At 40.3% G+C, this 19,987-nt stretch overlaps 4 protein-coding genes across 5 annotated transcripts in view; 1 reads left to right on the top strand and 3 right to left on the bottom strand.

Annotated features, from left to right (window-relative positions):
* Positions 1 to 398: 398 nt before the first annotated feature.
* LOC100872492 (mitogen-activated protein kinase 15) lies at positions 399 to 5,617 on the bottom strand. 2 transcript variants are annotated; one of them, XM_003694574.4, is made up of 11 exons: positions 5,304 to 5,617; positions 4,556 to 4,775; positions 4,323 to 4,453; positions 4,070 to 4,245; positions 3,850 to 3,989; positions 3,554 to 3,746; positions 3,318 to 3,458; positions 3,055 to 3,236; positions 2,846 to 2,974; positions 2,613 to 2,767; positions 399 to 2,208 (listed from the first exon to the last, which is right to left on the bottom strand). In XM_003694574.4, the coding sequence occupies exons 1-11, from the start codon at positions 5,391 to 5,393 to the stop codon at positions 1,522 to 1,524; spliced, it is 2,244 nt and encodes a 747-aa protein (XP_003694622.1). In that variant the 5' UTR covers positions 5,394 to 5,617; the 3' UTR covers positions 399 to 1,521. The 2 variants fall into 2 exon arrangements, with proteins under 2 accessions (XP_003694622.1, XP_012343289.1); XM_012487835.3 differs by having other exon boundaries at positions 4,323 to 4,491; positions 5,304 to 5,565.
* A 100-nt stretch (positions 5,618 to 5,717) lies between these two features.
* On the bottom strand, positions 5,718 to 7,483 carry LOC100872607 (death-associated protein 1). The gene is made up of 3 exons (XM_003694575.4): positions 7,270 to 7,483; positions 7,001 to 7,100; positions 5,718 to 6,633 (listed from the first exon to the last, which is right to left on the bottom strand). Exons 1-3 carry the CDS (start codon positions 7,316 to 7,318, stop codon positions 6,474 to 6,476), a joined length of 309 nt encoding a protein of 102 aa, XP_003694623.1. The 5' UTR covers positions 7,319 to 7,483; the 3' UTR covers positions 5,718 to 6,473.
* Positions 7,484 to 7,632: 149 nt separating this feature from the next.
* On the bottom strand, positions 7,633 to 9,048 carry Prosbeta5 (Proteasome beta5 subunit). Its single transcript, XM_003694652.4, has 5 exons — positions 8,749 to 9,048; positions 8,481 to 8,637; positions 8,179 to 8,391; positions 7,861 to 8,094; positions 7,633 to 7,800 (listed from the first exon to the last, which is right to left on the bottom strand). The coding sequence occupies exons 1-5, from the start codon at positions 8,890 to 8,892 to the stop codon at positions 7,700 to 7,702; spliced, it is 849 nt and encodes a 282-aa protein (XP_003694700.2). The 5' UTR covers positions 8,893 to 9,048; the 3' UTR covers positions 7,633 to 7,699.
* lolal (longitudinals lacking protein-like) overlaps positions 8,983 to 19,987 on the top strand; it is a 60,121-nt gene continuing 49,116 nt past the window's right edge. Inside the window, exons 1-2 of the mRNA XM_031917174.2 lie at positions 8,983 to 9,150; positions 9,400 to 9,508. The gene's annotated coding sequence lies outside the window, so the exon portion shown is untranslated. The remainder of the gene's footprint in view (positions 9,151 to 9,399; positions 9,509 to 19,987) is intronic.

Genomic DNA, 19,987 nt, shown 5'->3' with positions numbered 1-19,987 from the left:
AGTCCGATGCGACGAAACGATGAAACTTGTGGCGTTTCTTTAACATGTTAAAGTAAACGGTAGCAGTAAAAGTAAGTTATGATGGAATTCTATGTTTATGTATGTTAACTTACTGTCTCGTGCCTTGACAAATCTGGATGGTAGAAGATAACATTTGTATTAATAATGATGTATACGTATATATATAGGTATGTACACTTTAACGATAATACGTAGTTTCGAAAGAAGAGAAACACGGTCGTGAACGAGACCTAGAATTGCGTCACGAGATGGAAAATGAAAACGCGTGGACGCAGTGAAAAAGAACATTCTCGTTGCGACACGATGCAATTTTTTTTTTTTTTTTTCCGCCGAGAAAATCTTTTGATCTTGAGAGGAGAAAATGCGAACAAGTTGCATTCCTTTAATAAAAATTTATTCCACGACAGGTAATACATACGAATTGGACGTTACCACATAGCCGCATAAAAGTATCACAAAAAAAGGTATATTACAAAGAAATTTACACGCTACATATAGTCGAGGAATAAACAATGAACGCGAAGAGGGAAGGATCGTATTATCCTAGCTTCTCGCGGCAGGGGGGGACAAATGTCGATGATATCGTGAAAAAATGATACATCGTTTACCGCCATTTTGGCCCCGTGAAAATTGGCTCCATCTCTATTTACTTATACATTTGTCCTTATTTTTTTTTTCTTTTTTTTTTTTTTTTTTTTCGTTACTTATTATCCAACTCGATATAATCGTGAACCTTCAAAAATCGACTATATTCGTATTATTTTTTTATTATTATTATTTTTTTTTTTTATATACGTTCTTCCGTTTATTATCTTAGAACTATAAAGTGATCATACATCGCAAAATTCTTCTTACCTAAGAGCTTAAAGTATCATTTGCCTCGAGATCATATTATATTTTGCTATTTATGCTTGCACTTGTGATAGCTTTGTTTATATGTATATTATTGAGGCTCCGGCAGTTTATTCCCGTAGGAACTCGCGAAAATATCGCGCGATCGCACGATACGTTGTTCTCGTTGTTCTACATTTTTATCTTTTTTTTTTTTTCTTTCTTTCTTTTTTCTAAATAATTTATTTAACTTCTTGCAAAATTTATTTTAGGGAAGGAACGTTAGCTTTTAACCTGAGGGTTCGCAACTTCCGAAAAAAAGAACGGTCACCCTTCAACCGTGCCACAATTCACACTTGTTCGTTTCGACATTTGTTTTTTTATTTTTTTCTTTTCCTACTATTATATTTACACTCGCTCGAGAAAGAAGAGGGGCAGAAAAGAAGAAACACTTGTTCCGGAATAATTTAATTAATCTAATAAAAACCAAATCAATTTATACTACGTTGAATCCAATACGAGGATTTCGAAAGGATGGAATATTCTTTTATATATATATATATTCCAATCCTTTTACATATATTATTTTTTTCTCACGAGTATTACTCGAGCATTATTATTATTATTATTAACCGTTCTTTTTTTCGGAAGTTTCGGCCCTGGCCCATTTTACCATCTTATAGTCCCGTTTCGTAGATCTTTGTACGCTGACGCCGTTATCACACCGTGACTCTGCGTATAGGATTCTAAGAAGGGCGAGTCGCGTATAGGCGTCAACTTCTTCTCGCTGTTCGTGCCGATCTCATCGATAAAATGTTTCGACTGCGTCCCCGCGACGTGGCACCGATTCAGGGGTCCGTTCCTCGATCGATTGTTCCCATTAACTGTTTGACAATTAGTGATAGACTGATTCAGCTTCTCGATATTGCTAGGGTTACTTCGAAGGATCATCCGGCAATCCGTGTTATTTCTCGTTCGGCAAGGGAACGATTGGGTTTGCTCTTCCACGCGCGATGGTATCGTCTGATTCAAGTAGTTTCGGATAGCTAAATTCTTCACGGTGGGATGGTAAGTATTGTACAAAGATTCGGTGCTGTTTGAGTTATTCTTGTTGTTGTTGTTGACGGTGCTGTGACACTTAAGGTAATAAGAGGGTGTGCTGTCAGGCGTTCTCGCAAAGTACTTCGTCTGAGGCCTCTTCGGATTCTCGTAACCGAACGAAGTCCTCTGCCGATCATCCTCGCGCCAATTCGTCTCCGACACGAGTCGATTCGTCGTGCGGATCTGTTTGTTATTCCTTCGCAATTTGTCCCGATTACTAGACCCTGCTTGATTCGCTCTTTTTCCAGGAGCACACTGAAATTGTCAAGTTGTCAAAAAAAAAAAAAAAAGAATGAAAAAAGAAGAAGGAAAAATCGATTTAGAAATTGCGGTGTCGAATTGTGAATGAAACGTGAATGAATGAAATTAGGTTACGGAGGAGGGGATGAAGGTGAATTGCGTGGTGAAATGGATTGATACGATTCAATTTCGAGCATAGAAAAGATAACGTGTCGTTAACGTGCGAGAAGCGGGTTGATTCGTGACACTGTATAAATGATTACGGTACCTAAATGAATCCCACGCGACACGTAGCCTGTAACGACAGAATCGTCTTTTTACTTTTAAGCGAAGGACGGGAGTTATGCGCAAGTATAGTAAAGAGACAGAGACGTAAATCGAAAGGATTTCTTTTTTAAAGAAATTCTTCGCTCCCTTACCACCACTGGTTGATCGGATTGTATCGAACGTTGAGATTTGGATAATGGTCGGTGTTGTTGATTGAGATATAAACAGCTTTTGGTCGTGCTCGGTGTCAAATTAGTCAGATTGCCGTTCACAAAGTTGTGCGTGTACTGAGTTGCCACATTTTTAACTGGTGGATATTAAAAAAAAAGAATAAAAAAGATTATATTCCGAATTTTTGGCGCCAATTATGATTAACACAACTTACCAGGTGGTCGAAGATTTTTTGGATTTTGCGTCTGCATCTCCATAGTTATCGATCTCGTCTTCGTAACTCTTTCATCACTAAAAATTTGCGAATGCCGTGTCGTCTTTTTGCTTGGCAGTTGCGAACGTACTGCGTTAAAATTAAAACACGTTTCTCGTTAATCAATTATCGATTCAAACAATTCGAATCGAAGTTTCTAAACAACGTACCTTCTACGTAAGAGGGCTCGTATGCTGCGTCGCTTCTACCTCTCTCCTTACGTAAATCTTGATATGAGTGTGTAAGATTTTTACCAACAATCGCGTCACCTTGACCGATAACTGGGTTACTATTACTACTAACTGTTTCCTTCCTGATGTGCTCCGATAATCGCCTGATTCTGGACTTAGACCTGTTCCCATCCACGATTAATACGTCAAGTTTAAATTATATAAGTAATAATCGTTTATCAAAGTATAGTATCAATATATACATATTCTTATGCTTGCGATGCTTCTCGTCCATCATCGAATAAAGCTTATTTCTGTACTCGTCGACGGACAGCTGTACATCGTCCCTGAGCAGAGGTACCACGCTCGAACCTCTTTCCGGTTCGTTGCTTCTTCTGTGAAAACTGCGAAACGAATAATGTCGTTAATGGATTAGATTAATTTACTTCTCCTTTTTTTTTTTTGAGAGAGAGAGAGGGGGGAAAATTAGCGCACGTACTCGGCCACATAAGGATGTTCCAAAGCCTCTACAGCGGTCAATCTGTGATTAGGATTGAATACTATAAGATTGCTGATGAGGCTCAACGCTTTCTCCGACACCTCTGGTAACAATTCCTTCAACGAGCGCCTCGGTGCATTCGGTGTTTTCTCCAACAAATTGGTTCCGTATCCGGCGCTAACCGAAATTAGATCTGAGGAAAGAGCAGATAGAAGCGGATCGAGTGAAATCGATCGTAACGCGTCTACGTTACGTTAGATTCTCTACGTACGTAGATTTCGATCGAAGGTAATTACCTTCTCTCGTAGGTGGCGGGAGAGTGGCCATTATTCTCTCCACTTGATTTATCGTCGACGAACCAGGAAACAATGGCTTTCCAAGGAGCATTTCGCCGAGAATACATCCGAGCGACCACATATCGATACCCTTCGTGTACCTGAATATGTATCGATAGCCGATAAATTTAAACGTAAACGTGTGTACGTGGATACGCGCGTGTATGCATAACGCCGATACCTTTTCGAAGCAACGAGGATTTCCGGCGCCCGATACCAGCGAGTCGCCACGTAATCCGTGAGCGTAGGATCGCTGGCTGTTTCACCATCTCCTTCGCCTATTTGAGTGACCGACCGTGCCAGTCCAAAATCAGCGATTTTACAATGACAATGAGCATTTAGTAGAACGTTTGATGGCTGGAACGAAGGTAAGTCACGATGGCAGTCATTCCGACGTCAATTGTAAATGGATTATTTTGCGTAGACGGTCTCACCTTCAGGTCTCTGTGTATCACGTTCCCCGAATGTATGTATTTGATCGCCTTAAACAGCTGATACATGATGAACACCTTGTGGAGGTCCTTCAGGATCTTGCCCTTCTTAATCACGTTGTGGAGATCGGTTTCTGGGGAAACGGGCCGAAACGGGTTTCAGGCCAAAAGTCTGAGAATCACCGCGGCATGTGACCTTTTTTTCGTATTTCTTCTTCGGACCGGGTAAAACTCACCCATGTACTCGAACACGAGATAAATGTCCCGGTCGTTGTTCGCCTTGTGAAGACCGATCAATCGTATGATGTTGTCGTGATTGGCGAACGACAGTAAGAACATTATCTCACGGAATGTGCGCTGCGCGTCCGTCTGGTTTCTGAAGGCGTCGAAGATCTTCTTCACCGCTACCGTGTCCTTGTTTTTCTTGTCTATCGCCTTCCACACGATACCGTAAGCCTACAGGGAGATCGAACATCGAGAACATTGTTTTCTGTCCAAGATATATATATATATATATGTTACAAAACGTTTCGACGAAATTTACTCCGATTTGTCACGAAACATCGTCGTAGCCTTGTTCTTAGACATAATTCGTGTCGTCGTGATTATCATTGCTAACTGCTCGACTATCGATTACTTCCGGTTATATTTTTCCGCGATGGACGTACCACGACAACTGTTATCGATAATTCTATACATATGTCATGTTCGCTAATTCCTTCAACCTATTCTTTATATTATGTAAAAATAATCTTTTTCTTTTTTCTCTTCTTTTTTCATCGTGAACAATGAATGGAAGAATCCTTTCGAATTATTTTTTTATAATTCTTTCTAAAATGCTAAATATTTTACACATAGACCGGAAGAAATGGAAAAAATAATATTGGAATAAAAAGATTTCAAAATTGTACGACGTATTATTACGATTTGAAAAGTTGTGATTGAAGAAATGCATGATTATATAGAAATAAAGAAAAAAATTACCCCTTTGCCAAGACGTCGAACGATGTCATAATGTTTGCTGACGTGTGCATCGATCTCCAAAACCTTTTCGTTGGTATTTTTTGACGACATCGCGATTAAAGGTGGAAACGATGAAACTTTACGAACTGATACGGCGATCCGAAGGATTGAGGACGTACGAAAATTTTCAGACGGAAACGGCGTTTAAGGACCGTAACGCATTCACATCTTTACACATCAGGAAGGAAGCTCTACTTGATCAGCTTTTCATTCGACCTTTGACACATCAATGTGGCTATGTTTATAGAATTCATGCCAGTTACTATGACGACAATATTCAATGCTACTCATGGTTACCAACGACATTGCGTGACTATTTGTCCAATGTCTGTAGGGAATAAGAGTAAGAAAAAGGAAAATAATAAATAGATTTAATTTTTACGTTTAAAACGTAAATATATTTTCTTTTTTTTTTTTTTTTTTTTCTTCAAGTCTCGTACAAACTGTGGCCAACGATTATGAATCTCGTACGACATTTACGCATTTAATAATTATGCTTATTAAGTAGTGTGATACTTTATCGCAGTGGAAAACTATATAATAAGATGTACACGTTAATGAAATTTCTAATAACGTTTAAAAAAAAAAAAAAAAAAAATTAAGGATAAAATGCACGAAATTAAAAAGTATATAGCCTTCGCAATATTACATAACTTGAAATACTGGTCCCGAGAACAGTTAAAAATATTTCATTATATAACTTGAGATTAAAAGCACACTATCATGTTACAATCTAATCTAAAAATTGCGTTCGAATGATACATTACTTCGATAAAATGCAATAAATTTGTCTAAATGCCGATACAGGAATCTCGCCGGCGCTGCGTTAAAGATATATTTTTTTTTTTTTTTTTTTTTTTTTTAATTAACAGTAATAAACTCTCGTGAGGTACTTTGTTTCATATTGTATGAAATCAAAGCTTCTTGGATGAAGAACAATACGTTTAGAAATTTTGCAAATACATAAAGTCTATATCCCAAGAAACTTTTAAGTACACATACATATAGATATTTATTATCATTCATTCATTCTTTTTTTTTTTCCTTTTTTTTTTATTCAGTGGATAAGTATATAGGCTAATATTTTTTTCAATAGCCTATATATGATTTGATAAACAATAAACGCATCATTCACTTCCTTGGCTGGTGAATGATGATGGGACGTGTACAGTGAGCTGGACGTGCATCATGAGTTGGTACAGGTTTTTCATGGAAGACTTGTACTGCTTCTGGAGGAAAATCTGCATTTCCTTTTGCAGGAACTCCACTGATCATCAGAGTTTTAGGTGGACTAAAAAAAAATTGGAAAAAAAAAAATATATTTTATTAATCATATTATTAAGAAATCATGAAAAATAATATTATTTTTTCAATTATTTTAAAATAACAATTTTTTGTTGTATGTATATCCATTTTGTTCGTCTGTATTGCATCTTAACGCGTAATATGGATTGTGACGATTTATCTCAAGTATGGCAGATATTGCATATACGGGCTATGTATATTAAAGACTTTAAACAAATGTTGTCTCAAGAGTCATTTATATTTTTATCGGTATTTTCATTTTTTAACGAATAATCATAAATTAAATTCCACAATGATTTTCATTTACATTGAAAAGTGAAATTATTTGTTATCAAAGATTAAAAGATATTTACCTACTCGATGGTTTACTTTCATCCACATCTTTAAGTGGTTTTATTTCCCGATCTTCTTTCGGTGTTTTGTGTTGGGTGATTCTCATTCCGCCTGCTTTTACTGTGAAAAAAAAAAAAAAATATATAAAATAAATTTTTTTATCGAAAGAAAGTTATATCGTCAGATGGCCTTGAAATGTCCAGCAGGTGCATACGACGACGTCATTCAATGCGTAGTAAACATATTAACCTTTTTCACTTTTGAAGAAAATTATGACGAAATTATTTACCTGCAGGAGGATGTCCACCCTTAAGTTTGCAATCTTCTGGACTTGACATTTAATTACTAATTAATGTTAATTAGTCAGCTAAAATATAATTAAAACACTTATTTTGTTTCACGGAATAACGCCTTGTACCGAGGTACCAATCACACTGGCACGATGGCGGTTGGCGCTGTAACAAGTATATAGGTGATAGCAGTGGGGAGAATAATTTTCAAGTGTTTTTCTGTTATCTGATAATTCTATTATATCTTTTTTTATAAAAAAATATATATTTTTTTTAATAAATATTGAGTTTAGAATTTATTTTCAATATTATGAAAAATTATATTCATATCGTTTATTGAAATAAAATGATGAAACAAATAATTTTATATTTAAAAGAAAATTTTATTAGAGAAAACATTTGATAAGATACAATAAGCCATATATATTATTAATTAAGCTTCTTTTCTTTTTGTTCTTGATACATGTAGTGAAGGTCTTTGCAATCTTCATCGGAAATGTGTACCCATCCCGTTGGCTTTATGTGATACACTGTGAAAGATTTATTTTTTGTAATATACAGTGCAATTTTTTTTCTCTCTAATTACATACCTCTTACAATACCACCAGAGTAAGCATCTCTATGAGTGGCATGATAAATTGATCTTTTACCAAGTTCATAAGCCTCTTCGTCGGATAGATCCCAGCGATATCCAGAATCTAATGTACCAAATGCATAAATTGAACCTGATCCTACGCTGAATACTTTTCCTGGTGTACGAGCACCTTCCGAATCAACATAATATAAACTAGGTCCTCTCTTGTCCCATCCAGCAAGCATCATACCTATTGTTTAATGTAAATAATAAATATTTCGTTATTTTCATTGAACAAATTTATTTAATAATTGACTCAAAAATAGAATTTCACCTATACTTAATCCCATTCCTTTGTAATTATATATCATATTTGATAAAAGTTTGCTGGCTGCTGCAATAGAAATACGTTCTCTATTTCTTAGTTCATATGTACGACATTGTTTTGCTAGAACACGATCCCAATAAACACAATCTGCAGCACCACCAGCTAATGTTCCAAGGAGATAATCATTGATTTCAACGATTTTCTTCATGGTGGATGAACCTACGATAAAAATATTATAAATTTTTTTAATATTAAAAAATATGAAAAGATATAATATAATACAATATATGGTACTATAATAAATCTACCGATAAATTGGCCTCCCGTTGCTCGTGAATCAACAGCAAGTATAATTCCACCTTGATATTGAAAACCCAGTGTGGTAGTACCATGATCAAATCTGATCTTTAGATGTTTTCCTGCTTCATCCGGTGCTTCTGCGAATTGAGCCAATTTTTCTGCTGGCTATACACATCGAGAAATTGATTTAAGAAAAAAATGATATAACATGATGTAGCAAATTTAAATTATAAGAGTGGTTATGAAAAATGAATACAGTTTGTATAATTTACTTACATTTATATATGGTGGTATTGCTAGTTGTGCATTATTTATAAAGTTTTTACTATATCCTTCAATTTCTCGCAAATAATAATCTTCTTCGCGAGAGGTATTAAAATCAACAAATGATTTTAGACCGCAAATTTCAGCAAGCGCCATTTTTGTAATAGGTTGTGTGATATAGGTTGAATGCTTGTCATCTTATTAATTCGTATTTTCACGATAGAGAGCGCATTTGGCGCCATGTTCTTTAGCGCCATTTTGCCGCGTAGATTTTAAGTTATTGCGTTTCGTAGAGAAGTTTTGTGAGTTTTTCTAGTGAAATAAGTATTTTATACAAGAAAAGTGTGATTCAGTTTCATTATGTGTTCAAAAAATATAATGGAATAAATAAAAGTTACATATTAAGGGTGAAAGGTAAGTAAAAATTATTTTTAATGAAATTTATATCGTACGGAATAAATTTCAGGTTATGAATAAGAAAAATAGGGTTAGTTTAAGCTCAATTCTTAAATAGAATTTGTATTAAAGTAGTACTAAAGTAGAAATGAATAACACTAACGAATAGAATAATTGTTTTTTCATAAAAAATTTTAAGAATATCTATTGATCAACTATTGTTAATACAGTTTACAGATACATACATTCCGTTGCATTTATTTCTAGGTTATTCCGATCGATGGCGTTAGTAGTACGTGAATTTGAAACGCAGAGGGGATTATCAGTTTGAATTCTCGCATCTTTTTGAGGAAATCGTGTAAACATCAAGAATTAGGTGAGAATTAAATTTATTTCAATCAATTATTTTAATATTTATCGTTTTATTAACAAATATGTAACACAAGACAAAGTGTGGTAGATTTTTTTTTTGTATATGATTTTTTCAATTGTATATGTGGAAAATATAACCGCTGTTCTATCGCGTTCTTAGATTATTTTATAAGCGTAATATTTACTTCTCTCGTATTTCTTTCGTATTCACGAAAAAAAACTTTTATAATGCAGGACTGATTTATTACTACGGATTATCCGTATCAATAACGATAACGGGTTTCCCAAAAAAAAAAAAAAAAAAAAAAAAGAAAGAAAGAAAGAAACCTTCGAACTTTTCGTTCGAGTAGAACGCGGCCCGATCGGCGAGTTGACATATCGTTCCACGTGGAGGCGTACTCCACGGTCCATGTATCGCGTGATTTATAACATTAAGATAATCAAAAGCGAGGGCACGTCACATTTTGATACCGTCGGAGCACAAAATATGTTGGTGTTTCGGTAAAACGTTGTTAAATATCGCGTATTATTTTGCTCGTGGGGTCAGCGATATGACGTAGGCGTGATGAAGATGGGATCACGTGTAAGGGGGTAAGGCACATTACCGTATTCACTCATTGGTCTGAACCGTGATCGCACCACCCATATGATCTACACACGACGTGTTACAATACGAAATAAGATAATATATTACTGCATATTTTCCTTGCGATTCCCTGTATTAAAGCGGTCGATGTTTGCCTGCCATGGTACACCGATAACGATAACATTCTTCCATATTTTTCTAGTAATATTATCGTCGTTCTGGTCCCTTTCCAAACGCTCATTTAATGCATCGGAGAGAAATCGCGTAATCGGTTCCCTCTTACAGATCGACTCGATCTCTTAATGGATTTTTCTGTTTCTCTGTGTTGTATCGATCGTAACGATCGTTTCGTTCTCACTTACGTTACAAATCGCAATTGTTTATTGTATTGTATATATCTTTTTTTATTCTCGCTGTTTATATCGTCGGATCTCGCGTTAAATATCGCGTTACACGCACCAGTAAAAACGGTATCTGAAGATAAGGGACGATAATGATCTTGAATTATACGCGAGACACCATCGAATTCTAATCAGATCTTTGTTCTGCAATACATGTATAATTCAAATCTGGGTTTCTGCGTTGATTTTACGAATCAGCTGTGACCGCGGATCACAGTTTCCTCTTTCTAGTATTTTTACTTTTCACCACGGAAACGATTACATTACATACGCGAAAAGAATTCTTTCGATCTTTATACGGTCACGTGTAACGATTTTGATTGTGGGTTAAGGGCAGACAAGATCGGATTATCCGTTCACGGAATACTTTGAGCGAGAAGAAAGATAGCCTCGGACGTACTAATTGATACGATTATCGTACGAAAACTTTCCGACAACGTCGAACCATATTCACCATATATTTCTTGCTCGTGCATTTGCTTAGTTTTTCGAGTTTTAATTTCGCTATATTAATGATTTAAATTACATAGATATGTGGAAGTGGAGGCGCTGGATGTCACACTTTTATAACAGATTATTCATGCATAATCACGTGCTCGTCAAAAATTTATCGGGGAATTGGGACCTCGTTTTCAAAAAATTCGATATAAGGTCAAATAACCGATAGATACCGATGGAATTCCCGAAGACGAAGACTCTACCACCGGATAAAATGTTCGATAACGCGCAAATGCATTTGATGTTCGAATAGAAGAAGCTGACCGTTTTATCGGGTTTTAAGGGTCGTCGAGGTCGATGGTGCGACTCCGAGATTCGATAAAACTTAAAACTGCTTTCTCATTCTACCGCTTCATCCGAGTCCTTCGATCGTCATTTTCCTTAATGTTTTCTCACCAAACTTCGTATATAACATTTTTACCATGCACGATTCGATCGATCTCAAAGTTCGTGTAATCCATCGATTACACTCGTGGAAAAAAGGAAAAAAGAATTACAGACGTAAGAGGATGTGCGCAAGGGATGATAACTTTGATGGGGAAAATAAACATTAATATTAATGGCCGATGTTGTTGATTCACACATCATCGATACAGGCATTGACGTGGACAAAACATGTTTTCTCCGATGTTTTTGCGTATTAATTATTGAACGTTCATTTTCACATCTCAATTATTCCTTTTTATTTCTCGAGGATTTCTTGTCCCTCTCCACTCTTGCCGTTAGTTTAGTTTCTCTCTCTCTCTCTCTCTCTCTCAATCTCGATTCACGTGTTACCGATGAAACTCGCAAATTAACGTTGATCCGGTCTCCTGCTAAAAAGTCTTAATACTTATCTAAATCAACCGTCGATACAAGTCTCGTTGTCGTGTAATATGGAAGACTCGTGACCGACCGATGATTCACGATGATCAGCGAGCGAAAAGATGCTGGCTGGTTCGTGTCATTGTCGGGGGTTCAACGTTCAATTCGTGCAAGGACGCGAGCTTCGCTTCCAAGACACGAGTTCACGAGCGCGCGGAAAAGTCAAAGAGAGGCGGCTGTTATCGGGAAGCGGTTGAACCGGCTTACGAAAAAATCGGAAAGGTCCTTGGAACCTACACGTGCGGCATATTATTACGCTGTTTCCATCTCCATCTTCTCTTGAACCGACAATAATTAAGCGCCGGATTCTAAAATTAACAACGATATCTTCGCGCTAGGTTAATCTTTTCTCGAAACGAGAAGAGCTATCTGAGGTTAATTTCGAAAAGCACCGTAATTACACCGCGAGACGAACTCCCCTAAAAATTACTTTTTTTTTTTTTTTAGACTAAATTATTATGGGAAATCATTTCTTAATTCGATTCGACGACTGCCTACAAACTTGCCTACAAAAAAAAAAAAAAAAAAGAAAAGGATTCAGCAATTACAAATACACGCGAACGTTAATCTTGCAGCGTGTAATTTTCACGCGCGTGTACGTACGCGTATATATGCGCGCCACAGCAAATCGAAGCGCCAGCTTGTTGGTTATCCACTCGCGATTACGAGAGTCTGAGATGGTAATTAAGATGGTTGCATCAGCAACGATGAACATAGGGCAACCCCTCGACTAAACTCGCCTCGATAACACGTCTCCTCCCGATAACTCTCACGAGGGATACACGAGGCACCCGTGTAATGCAATTCACCAGCTTCTCTCACCGTACTTTCCTACTTGTATACGCGCGGGGAGGGAATGTAATTTTACATCGATCGGTGTACGCACTTATTCCGCTCGAGTGACGATTTGACTCGGTAATAATCGCGCGCCGAGTAAATTACGCAACGGGGTAGAACTCGGCACGATCGTTGAGTAAGAGACGAGGTGAAGGTGAGCAGTTAGCGGCGAGAGTAGCGGCCGCCACGGAGCAAACTGCAGCTGATCGACGATCGGCTACCGACCGCGGTGTCCCATCTCGATCACCGATTTCCCACCTTTCTCTCTCCTCGTGTCGTGGAAAAAACGCGCTTCCTCTGCGTACGTACGCAAAAGCGCCGTAAAAACGTTTCTTCTTTCGTCATCTTTCGAACCGTTCGAAGTAGCGGTACGAGCTGATCCAGAGCGTCGTGTCTTTGACGACAACGCGCGGGAATTGTCTCGGTTGAGATTCATAGATGTACGACGGAGGGAGTCGAAGCAGAGATGCAACGAGCATGACGCAATAACGAATCGAAGTTTTACGGAACATTTTTCGCATTTTCTTCTTGCCGTGAAATAAAAATAAAGAAAAGTAATAATTGAACGTTATCGATATCTGGAAAAGGTAGCCGGATCAGGGAATACCTGGAGATCCGTGTCGAAATCTCGCTGACTCGTCACACCGGACTCGTACATACAAGCGTGCCCACTCGGTGGAACGTGTAGGCACGAGTGGGCCTGATAAAAGTAGGTGTGCGGGTATGCATGTAGGGGGTTTTACGAGGAAACGGACAAGAGCCGTAACCTACTTCTTCTACGGGAGCGGGGTAAATCGTCGCGGGGCCGGGTGTTTCTTGGAATTTGTGTAGTCATCAGTTACAGAAAAGTGTCCTTCCCAACCGTCCCAAATCTTCCATCGCCTTGATATTCGTCCACTCAGCGATTATAACAGCGAATTAATTACAACAACTCGTCAAGTTTACTTTTATCCAGTTTCGCTCTAATATTCGTGTCGCGTCCCTTTTGCCCGAGTAATACCCTGCTTCGTCCGTTTAAAAATAGGATGGATATGTATCGGATCAAATTCATCCTTTCTCGCCATATATAATTTTTATTATCGCGACAAAGATTCACACGAGTTATCATCGTTGAATTTTGTCGTCAAATTCGCGGGCGCATAGGAGGAATGGGGCCTCGTTTTCTTTTCTTTTTTTTTTTTTTTTTACGCGATACTTGATCGGAGAACGTAGTAATTAGACGAGGAGATTTCATCATCGAGCGCCTCCGAGAAATCCAGCACGCGCCATTGACGTCGAAATCCTGATAACCGAAACGTGGAATAAGTTGGTTCGCATAATGAAGATGGACGGGATGCAGGCGGGACGTAGAGAGGAGAGGATATGCGCGAAGAACGTTCCGAGTGGAAAACAACAATAAAACAACGATCCAGGGGACCCCCTGCGACGGATATCGCGATACTATTGCGTCAGTGGTCCAGTAATAATGCGACCCTAACGTTAGTGCCGTGCCGGGGTTATCGATCATTCCTTTTTTCCCCTCTTTTTCTTAACCTCACTCGTGTCTTCTTCTTCGCCGCCTCGCCGCTGATAAGCTGCGCGACCCCATCTTCCTTCTTTATTGGCTCGTGGAATCTCGCGGCGGAACAACAGGAAAGATTTCTGATCTGACCTTCGCCTTTGCTTTTCGACGCGTTTTTCCATAATATAACAATTTTTCCAATCGCTTCGAACGATCCAAGTTAATTGTCGTTTCTCGTTGCTCGAGGAATAATCCTTGGAAACGATTTCGATTCGTATTTCGATCGGTCACGATGACGAGACGCTCTCTCTCAGAGGGAGAAGAGAGAGAGAGTGAAAGAAAAAGAAAAAAAATTGAAAAAGGTCAAGCAGATAAAGCGTTAGATCGGAGGATTAACGTTTAAATTAGATACATTTCTGTAGCTGCAAAATATTTTCGCGTTATCGACCGATGCTCGGAATATCGTTCGTGGCATCCGCTCTCAAGGTGTATCGATTAGAAAGGAAACGCGAAGTTAGTCGACCGAACCACATTCGGTCCCCCCGTTTAACACACGAGCCGACTCGAAATCGTGGTTAAAAATGAAAGAATATAATTAACAGATGTAATCTTCTATACGCTAGCTGACCCTTCGACCTCCGGAATAATTCCACTGATCGGAGAGCGTACGTCGTAAGCTCCTCAACTTAGCATTCGGCATATTCCATATTCGTTAGCTCCTTTTACCCACCCAACGTGTTCTCTCGAGCGTGTTCTTCTTTCGTCCAAGGGATGGAATTGTCGTTGTTGTTGTTCTCGTTACAATCGATGACGACGATCGAAACGAAAGATCGGAAGAAGAATTTACAGCGAGATTCAAAGTTATAAGAGCAAATTACAAGAGCACGGTTGGGAGGAGAGACCTATTCTTAGCTTTAAGGACGCACGACGGTTTAGACACGACGGACCTTTTACCTGTCTGGACGCTTACGTTCATTTATGAGTCGTCGCGTCCAATCGTAACGCAGGTTTCCTCGCTTCTAGTTTTCCACTTTGCCAAGTTTTCCTCGAATTAGAGACCGAGGAATCTATCGTCGGTATCCACGCTCGCGAGAGCCCCTTCCTATCCGCGAGAAGAAAAAGAAAGGAAAGAAAAGAAAAAGATCTCGAGATCATCTCCTCGATCGGAGGAGCACCTCTCCTTTGTTCTTTTATTATCGACACGGGGAAACGGAGCACAATGAAACGGATGCACCAGGAACACATCGGTCACTCGGTCACTCGTGGTGCACGCGGCTGTGTACGCTAATATTAGCGTGGCAACATGGTAACCGCGCATCGAGCTTATTCCTGGCCTAGCAGCCAGCTGCTTGGCTAGCCAGAGTCAAGGTCACGGCATTACTACCTACTTGTCGTCAGATGCAAAGTCGCGGATATCACGCGTGGACCACGTTATAGCGGTGGCGTCCATCCTTTTTCCATCTCCGAAACCGGGAAGAGCAGCCACCGGGTGTCGAGCTTCTCTGCCCGACTTATCGCGAACGGTGTCGCGAGCGAATTTCCACGATCGGCCGCCTCTTTCTTCTTATTTTTCTTCTTCTTTCTCTCTCTTCTCTCTCTCTCTCTCTCTCTCTCTCTCTCTCTCTCTCTCTCTCTCTCTCTCTCTCTCTCTCTCTCTCTCCTTTTGTCGGGGAAATCGCACGCGGGACGCTGATTAAAAATAAATCGAGACGGAATTACTTGTACGGTCTTGTGACCAGGCTGTTATCGTCTCGCCAGTTTATATCGAGCGACGTGTTCATGCTCGGTTTCGCCGTGCGTTCGAGTACAACCGCGAGATAGACGGTTTTGCCATTTTTCCAGATCGCTTCTCTCGAAAAAGTGTCCGAGATAAGGAGGCGGTGGATAAATCTGGTTAACATCGGATCCGCCTCTATTACACAGATCGTCCGGTTCGAAATTATTCCGCAGTGTCGATGTTTATCGATTCTCTATCTATTAATTTATTATTCCTATCCTACGATCGACCACCATCCTCCCTCCCTTCGAATTTTCCAACACGGTGGGAAATCGGTCATCGGTCTAAATACGAACTTTCGCAAATCGCTATAATTAAACGAAGGCGCGCGCGCGTGGACGCGCGGAACTCTTCGCGAGTGAGGGAAACCTTCTGTCGAGATCCGTGGTGAATAATTTTTATTTACGTAATTCCACTCGCGAAAAGGCTCTGTTGGCGGCCTAAGAACGGAAGGAAGGAAGCGGAGACGAGGGGGATCGGTTTCCTTATCTCGGGGCGAGAGGGTGGCGCGATGGACCTTGACCTTCGAAACGAAGCGCGGTGTCGGCGAATCGCGAGAAACGTCTGGTTGCGCGAGCCAGCCCACTTTGGCCGCGCATGTGGAGCACGGTGTAAAAGTGACAAGGCGTTAAACGGGCCCCCTCGATCCGTGCCCCGTTATGGAGTAAACGTATACTTGGTTTATCCTAAGCGCGGCTGGCCAACCTAAGGCCAAGGTAGTGGGTTACTTTCACCGATTATGTCAATTCCTGGCAGCGAAGCCGTTTTCTTCGTTGACATTACGAAATACTCGTGGCCTCATGACGGACTCACCTACGAGTTCCTCTCGCCTCTGCTCTTACCTGGCCAGATACGCCAAGCTAATTTCGTGTCTAATTTCATTCCACCGTGAATACCTACGCGTCGATCGGATCGTTATATAGCCGTTCATTTCTCTCTCTTTTTTTCTTTCTCTTTTTCCTCGAGCGGGCGGAATTTCTGAAATTCGGAGCAATTTTTTCCTTTTTTTTTTTTTTTTTTTAAATTTCGGGGGAGAAAACGAGAATTCCTCTTCCGCTTCGACGTAAGGGGGATTCGAACGTGGGGTTTGTTTATCCGGGCGCGATCGAGCGCGACCGATTTCTTAATTCCGCGAAGCGAAAAAACGGGGTTCGGCTTGAACGGAGCTTCGCTTGCCTAATCTTAAAATCGTCGCAACTGCTGGTAATTTGTCTTCTTTTTCTGCGGCTTCTAAAACGGATTACACGGCGAGAAGGATATTTTAATGATAATTCAAAAAATGCTTCGAGTAATTGGTTCTTATCTTCTTCTATGCGACGAAACGAAGATTGAAATTGCTTTAAGAAATTGTTTTAAAAATAAATTTGAAGAAAAAAAAAAAGAGAAAAAAATGGAAACGACTCGGCGGCTTCGGTTTGTGAAAAAAGAAAAAAAAAAACGTAAGAATTAAAAGAGGAAGAAGAAAGAAAAAGAAAAAAAACAGGATTGATAAAACGAAAGACTCTCGATCTCTCTCTCTCGAGTCGCGCTCGGGAGACGGAACGGATTTATTTATTTTTTTTCTTTTTATACATCGTATTAAACGCGCCTGTTAAATAAAACGGTTAATCAATGAGAGGTAAGAATTCTTGCGATTGAATTTCATCGCTCCCCACGCTTCTCGACTCGACGCACGAAGATTGAAAAGCCACGAACGACATTTTTGGTCGCGCTTAATCTTCTTAATTATCTTTTAATGACAGGCCGCGCGAAGCAATTTACGTATCGGGTTAAACGTTTGTTGGAAACCCGTCGTCCTCCCGTAATTCCCGTTAATTGCTACGTTTCTCCTCTGTTACGCGGGGAATTTCCTTCCCTGTCCATGCATCCTACGTCAAAATCAATTTCCAGATATACGCGATCATATACGCGCGAATCGTAAGCCTTTTTAAATAACGATTCCTTTTTCTTCTTCTTCTTCTTCTTCTTCTTCTTCTTCTTTTTTCCAATCAACGAAAGACGCAACGAAAAAAAAAAAAACGGTTGACGCGTAAAATTTTAATTCTTTTTTTTTTTTTTTTTTACCACTTCACCACGAATATCATCTGTCTAATCTGGAACGAGGCGATGTCTCTTACACCGTTTTATCGCGATGTCTTTTACCAGTACGCCGTTTCGAGCGTAAGTATATAGAAGCGTAAGTAGAAAAACGCATCCGGTTGCCCCGGCTGTACATAGCGTACGTATATTAGAAGCGGAAAAAGAGGGGAAAGGAAGAGTTCCAGTTTCGCGATCGGTGTATCCAAGCAGGCGTAAAAATATAGGCTAAGTGCGCGCGCTCATGAGCCCCGTACGTGTACACGTAGCTATGAAGGAACGAGAGTGAATGAGCGTAAGCGAAGCGCTCCTTTGGCCTCGTAATGAAAGTGAAATCGAGGGCGCCAGAGTGCTTGCTCGGCTCTTCGCCTCGCCGCGGTCTACGTTCCACCCCACCATACCCGCGACGAGAGTTACTTTGGATAGCGGCGGAATATTAGTCGATATGGGTCGAACAAAGGAGAGGGAGAGAAAGAGAGAGAGAGAGAGAGAGAGAGAGAGAGAGAGAGAGAGAGAGAGAGAGAGAGAAAGATGGGGGAAAATTCTTTCGCGATTCTTTCGATACGAACGACGATAATTCGGTCGATAAACGATTGGATCGATCGAAAAAGGAAGTCGAGTGGAAGGCAAAGGCAAAAGGCGAGAGAGAGTTGGAAATTGGAGATTTGAAACGCGTCGATTCCGAGGGATTCGATCGATGATATTCGTACGGACGAGTAAAGAGAGGCGTGTGCAGGAGAGAGAGAGAGAGAGAGAGAGAGAGAGAGAGAGAGAGAGAGAGAGAGAGAGAGAGAGAGAGAGAGAGAGAAAAAAATTCGAGAAGGGCTGAATCGTGGCAAGGAAGAGCGGAGGGTACACAAGGTGTCGGCTATTCCGTGGTGTTGGCGCAAACTTTCACTTTTTTCGTCTCTTCACCCCTCCTCTTTGCTCGACGCTTTGTAAAAAGCGCCATGGCGGTACCACGTCGTCATTGGTTCATTTTCGTTGGATCTCTTCGTTCATTGGACTTCCCTTCCATCCGCGGCTCTTTTCCGTCTCTCTCGTTTCTTCTCTTCCCTTCCTTTCCTTTTTCCTCCCCCTTCGTTCATCCTCCTCTCCCTCTCCTCTCTCTCTCTCTCTCTCTCTCTCTCCCCCTCCTTCCCTCCCTCCCTCTCACTCTTTTCCTTTCACTCTCGGATCGATCCTCTCTCTCTTTCTCTGCTCCTCTCTTCTGGACTCACTCTCCTCCCGCTCACCTCTCTGATATCGCGCCGATCCCCTCCAACAACCCTCGATACTTCTGGGCACGGCAGGAGTCCTTATGTAACTGACACCATTCCGCTAGAGTAATCGGGACAAAATGTTTCTGATATGGCCCGCTAGGTAGAAAAACAAGGTAGAAAATGTTGGAAAATCGGAGAAATTGGGCCACGATTCCTCCCATTAAACGAACAATTCGTCACGAAAGAAGAAAACGGTTTTCGAAAAGGAAATGTAAACAAAGGCGAGGATAGGATCTCGTTACGATATCGAGACTTCTTCCTCGCCCGGAAGAAGTTCCGGGATGATGGAAAGGAACGGAACGAAAAAAAAAGGCAACAGGTTGGTGGCGAATAATCGCGGGAAGAGATTCGGGCTCGTCCCGCGAATCTGGAGCGGATTCGACGGTCGCCGTCCGTCTCTATTGTAGTCGTCTGTAAGAATTCCGCTTTTGCAATCTTCCCAGGCTCGATTCTACTTGCGCGCCAATCGACGCTTCGGAAGGAACGGACAAAAGTTCGCGAAACAATGAGCGACGGATTGCAAATCCGCCGGAGATCCTTGCGAAATGGCTCCAGATATTTCTAATAATCATATTCCGCGAGGACACCGTGAGACCTCGATCCTTAACCAATTCCAATAAACGCCGAATTCGTGTTTCGAGAATTTCGTTTCGAACGAAACGAATCTCCAACGATTGGGAA

Source organism: Apis florea, unplaced genomic scaffold, assembly GCF_048593485.1.
Source record: "Apis florea isolate Af1SG1 unplaced genomic scaffold, ASM4859348v1 contig_2293_pilon, whole genome shotgun sequence".
NCBI classification, from domain to species: Eukaryota; Metazoa; Arthropoda; class Insecta; order Hymenoptera; family Apidae; genus Apis; species Apis florea.
Note: the sequence above shows the minus strand (reverse complement) of the source record. Positions and strands in the feature narration are given on the sequence as shown.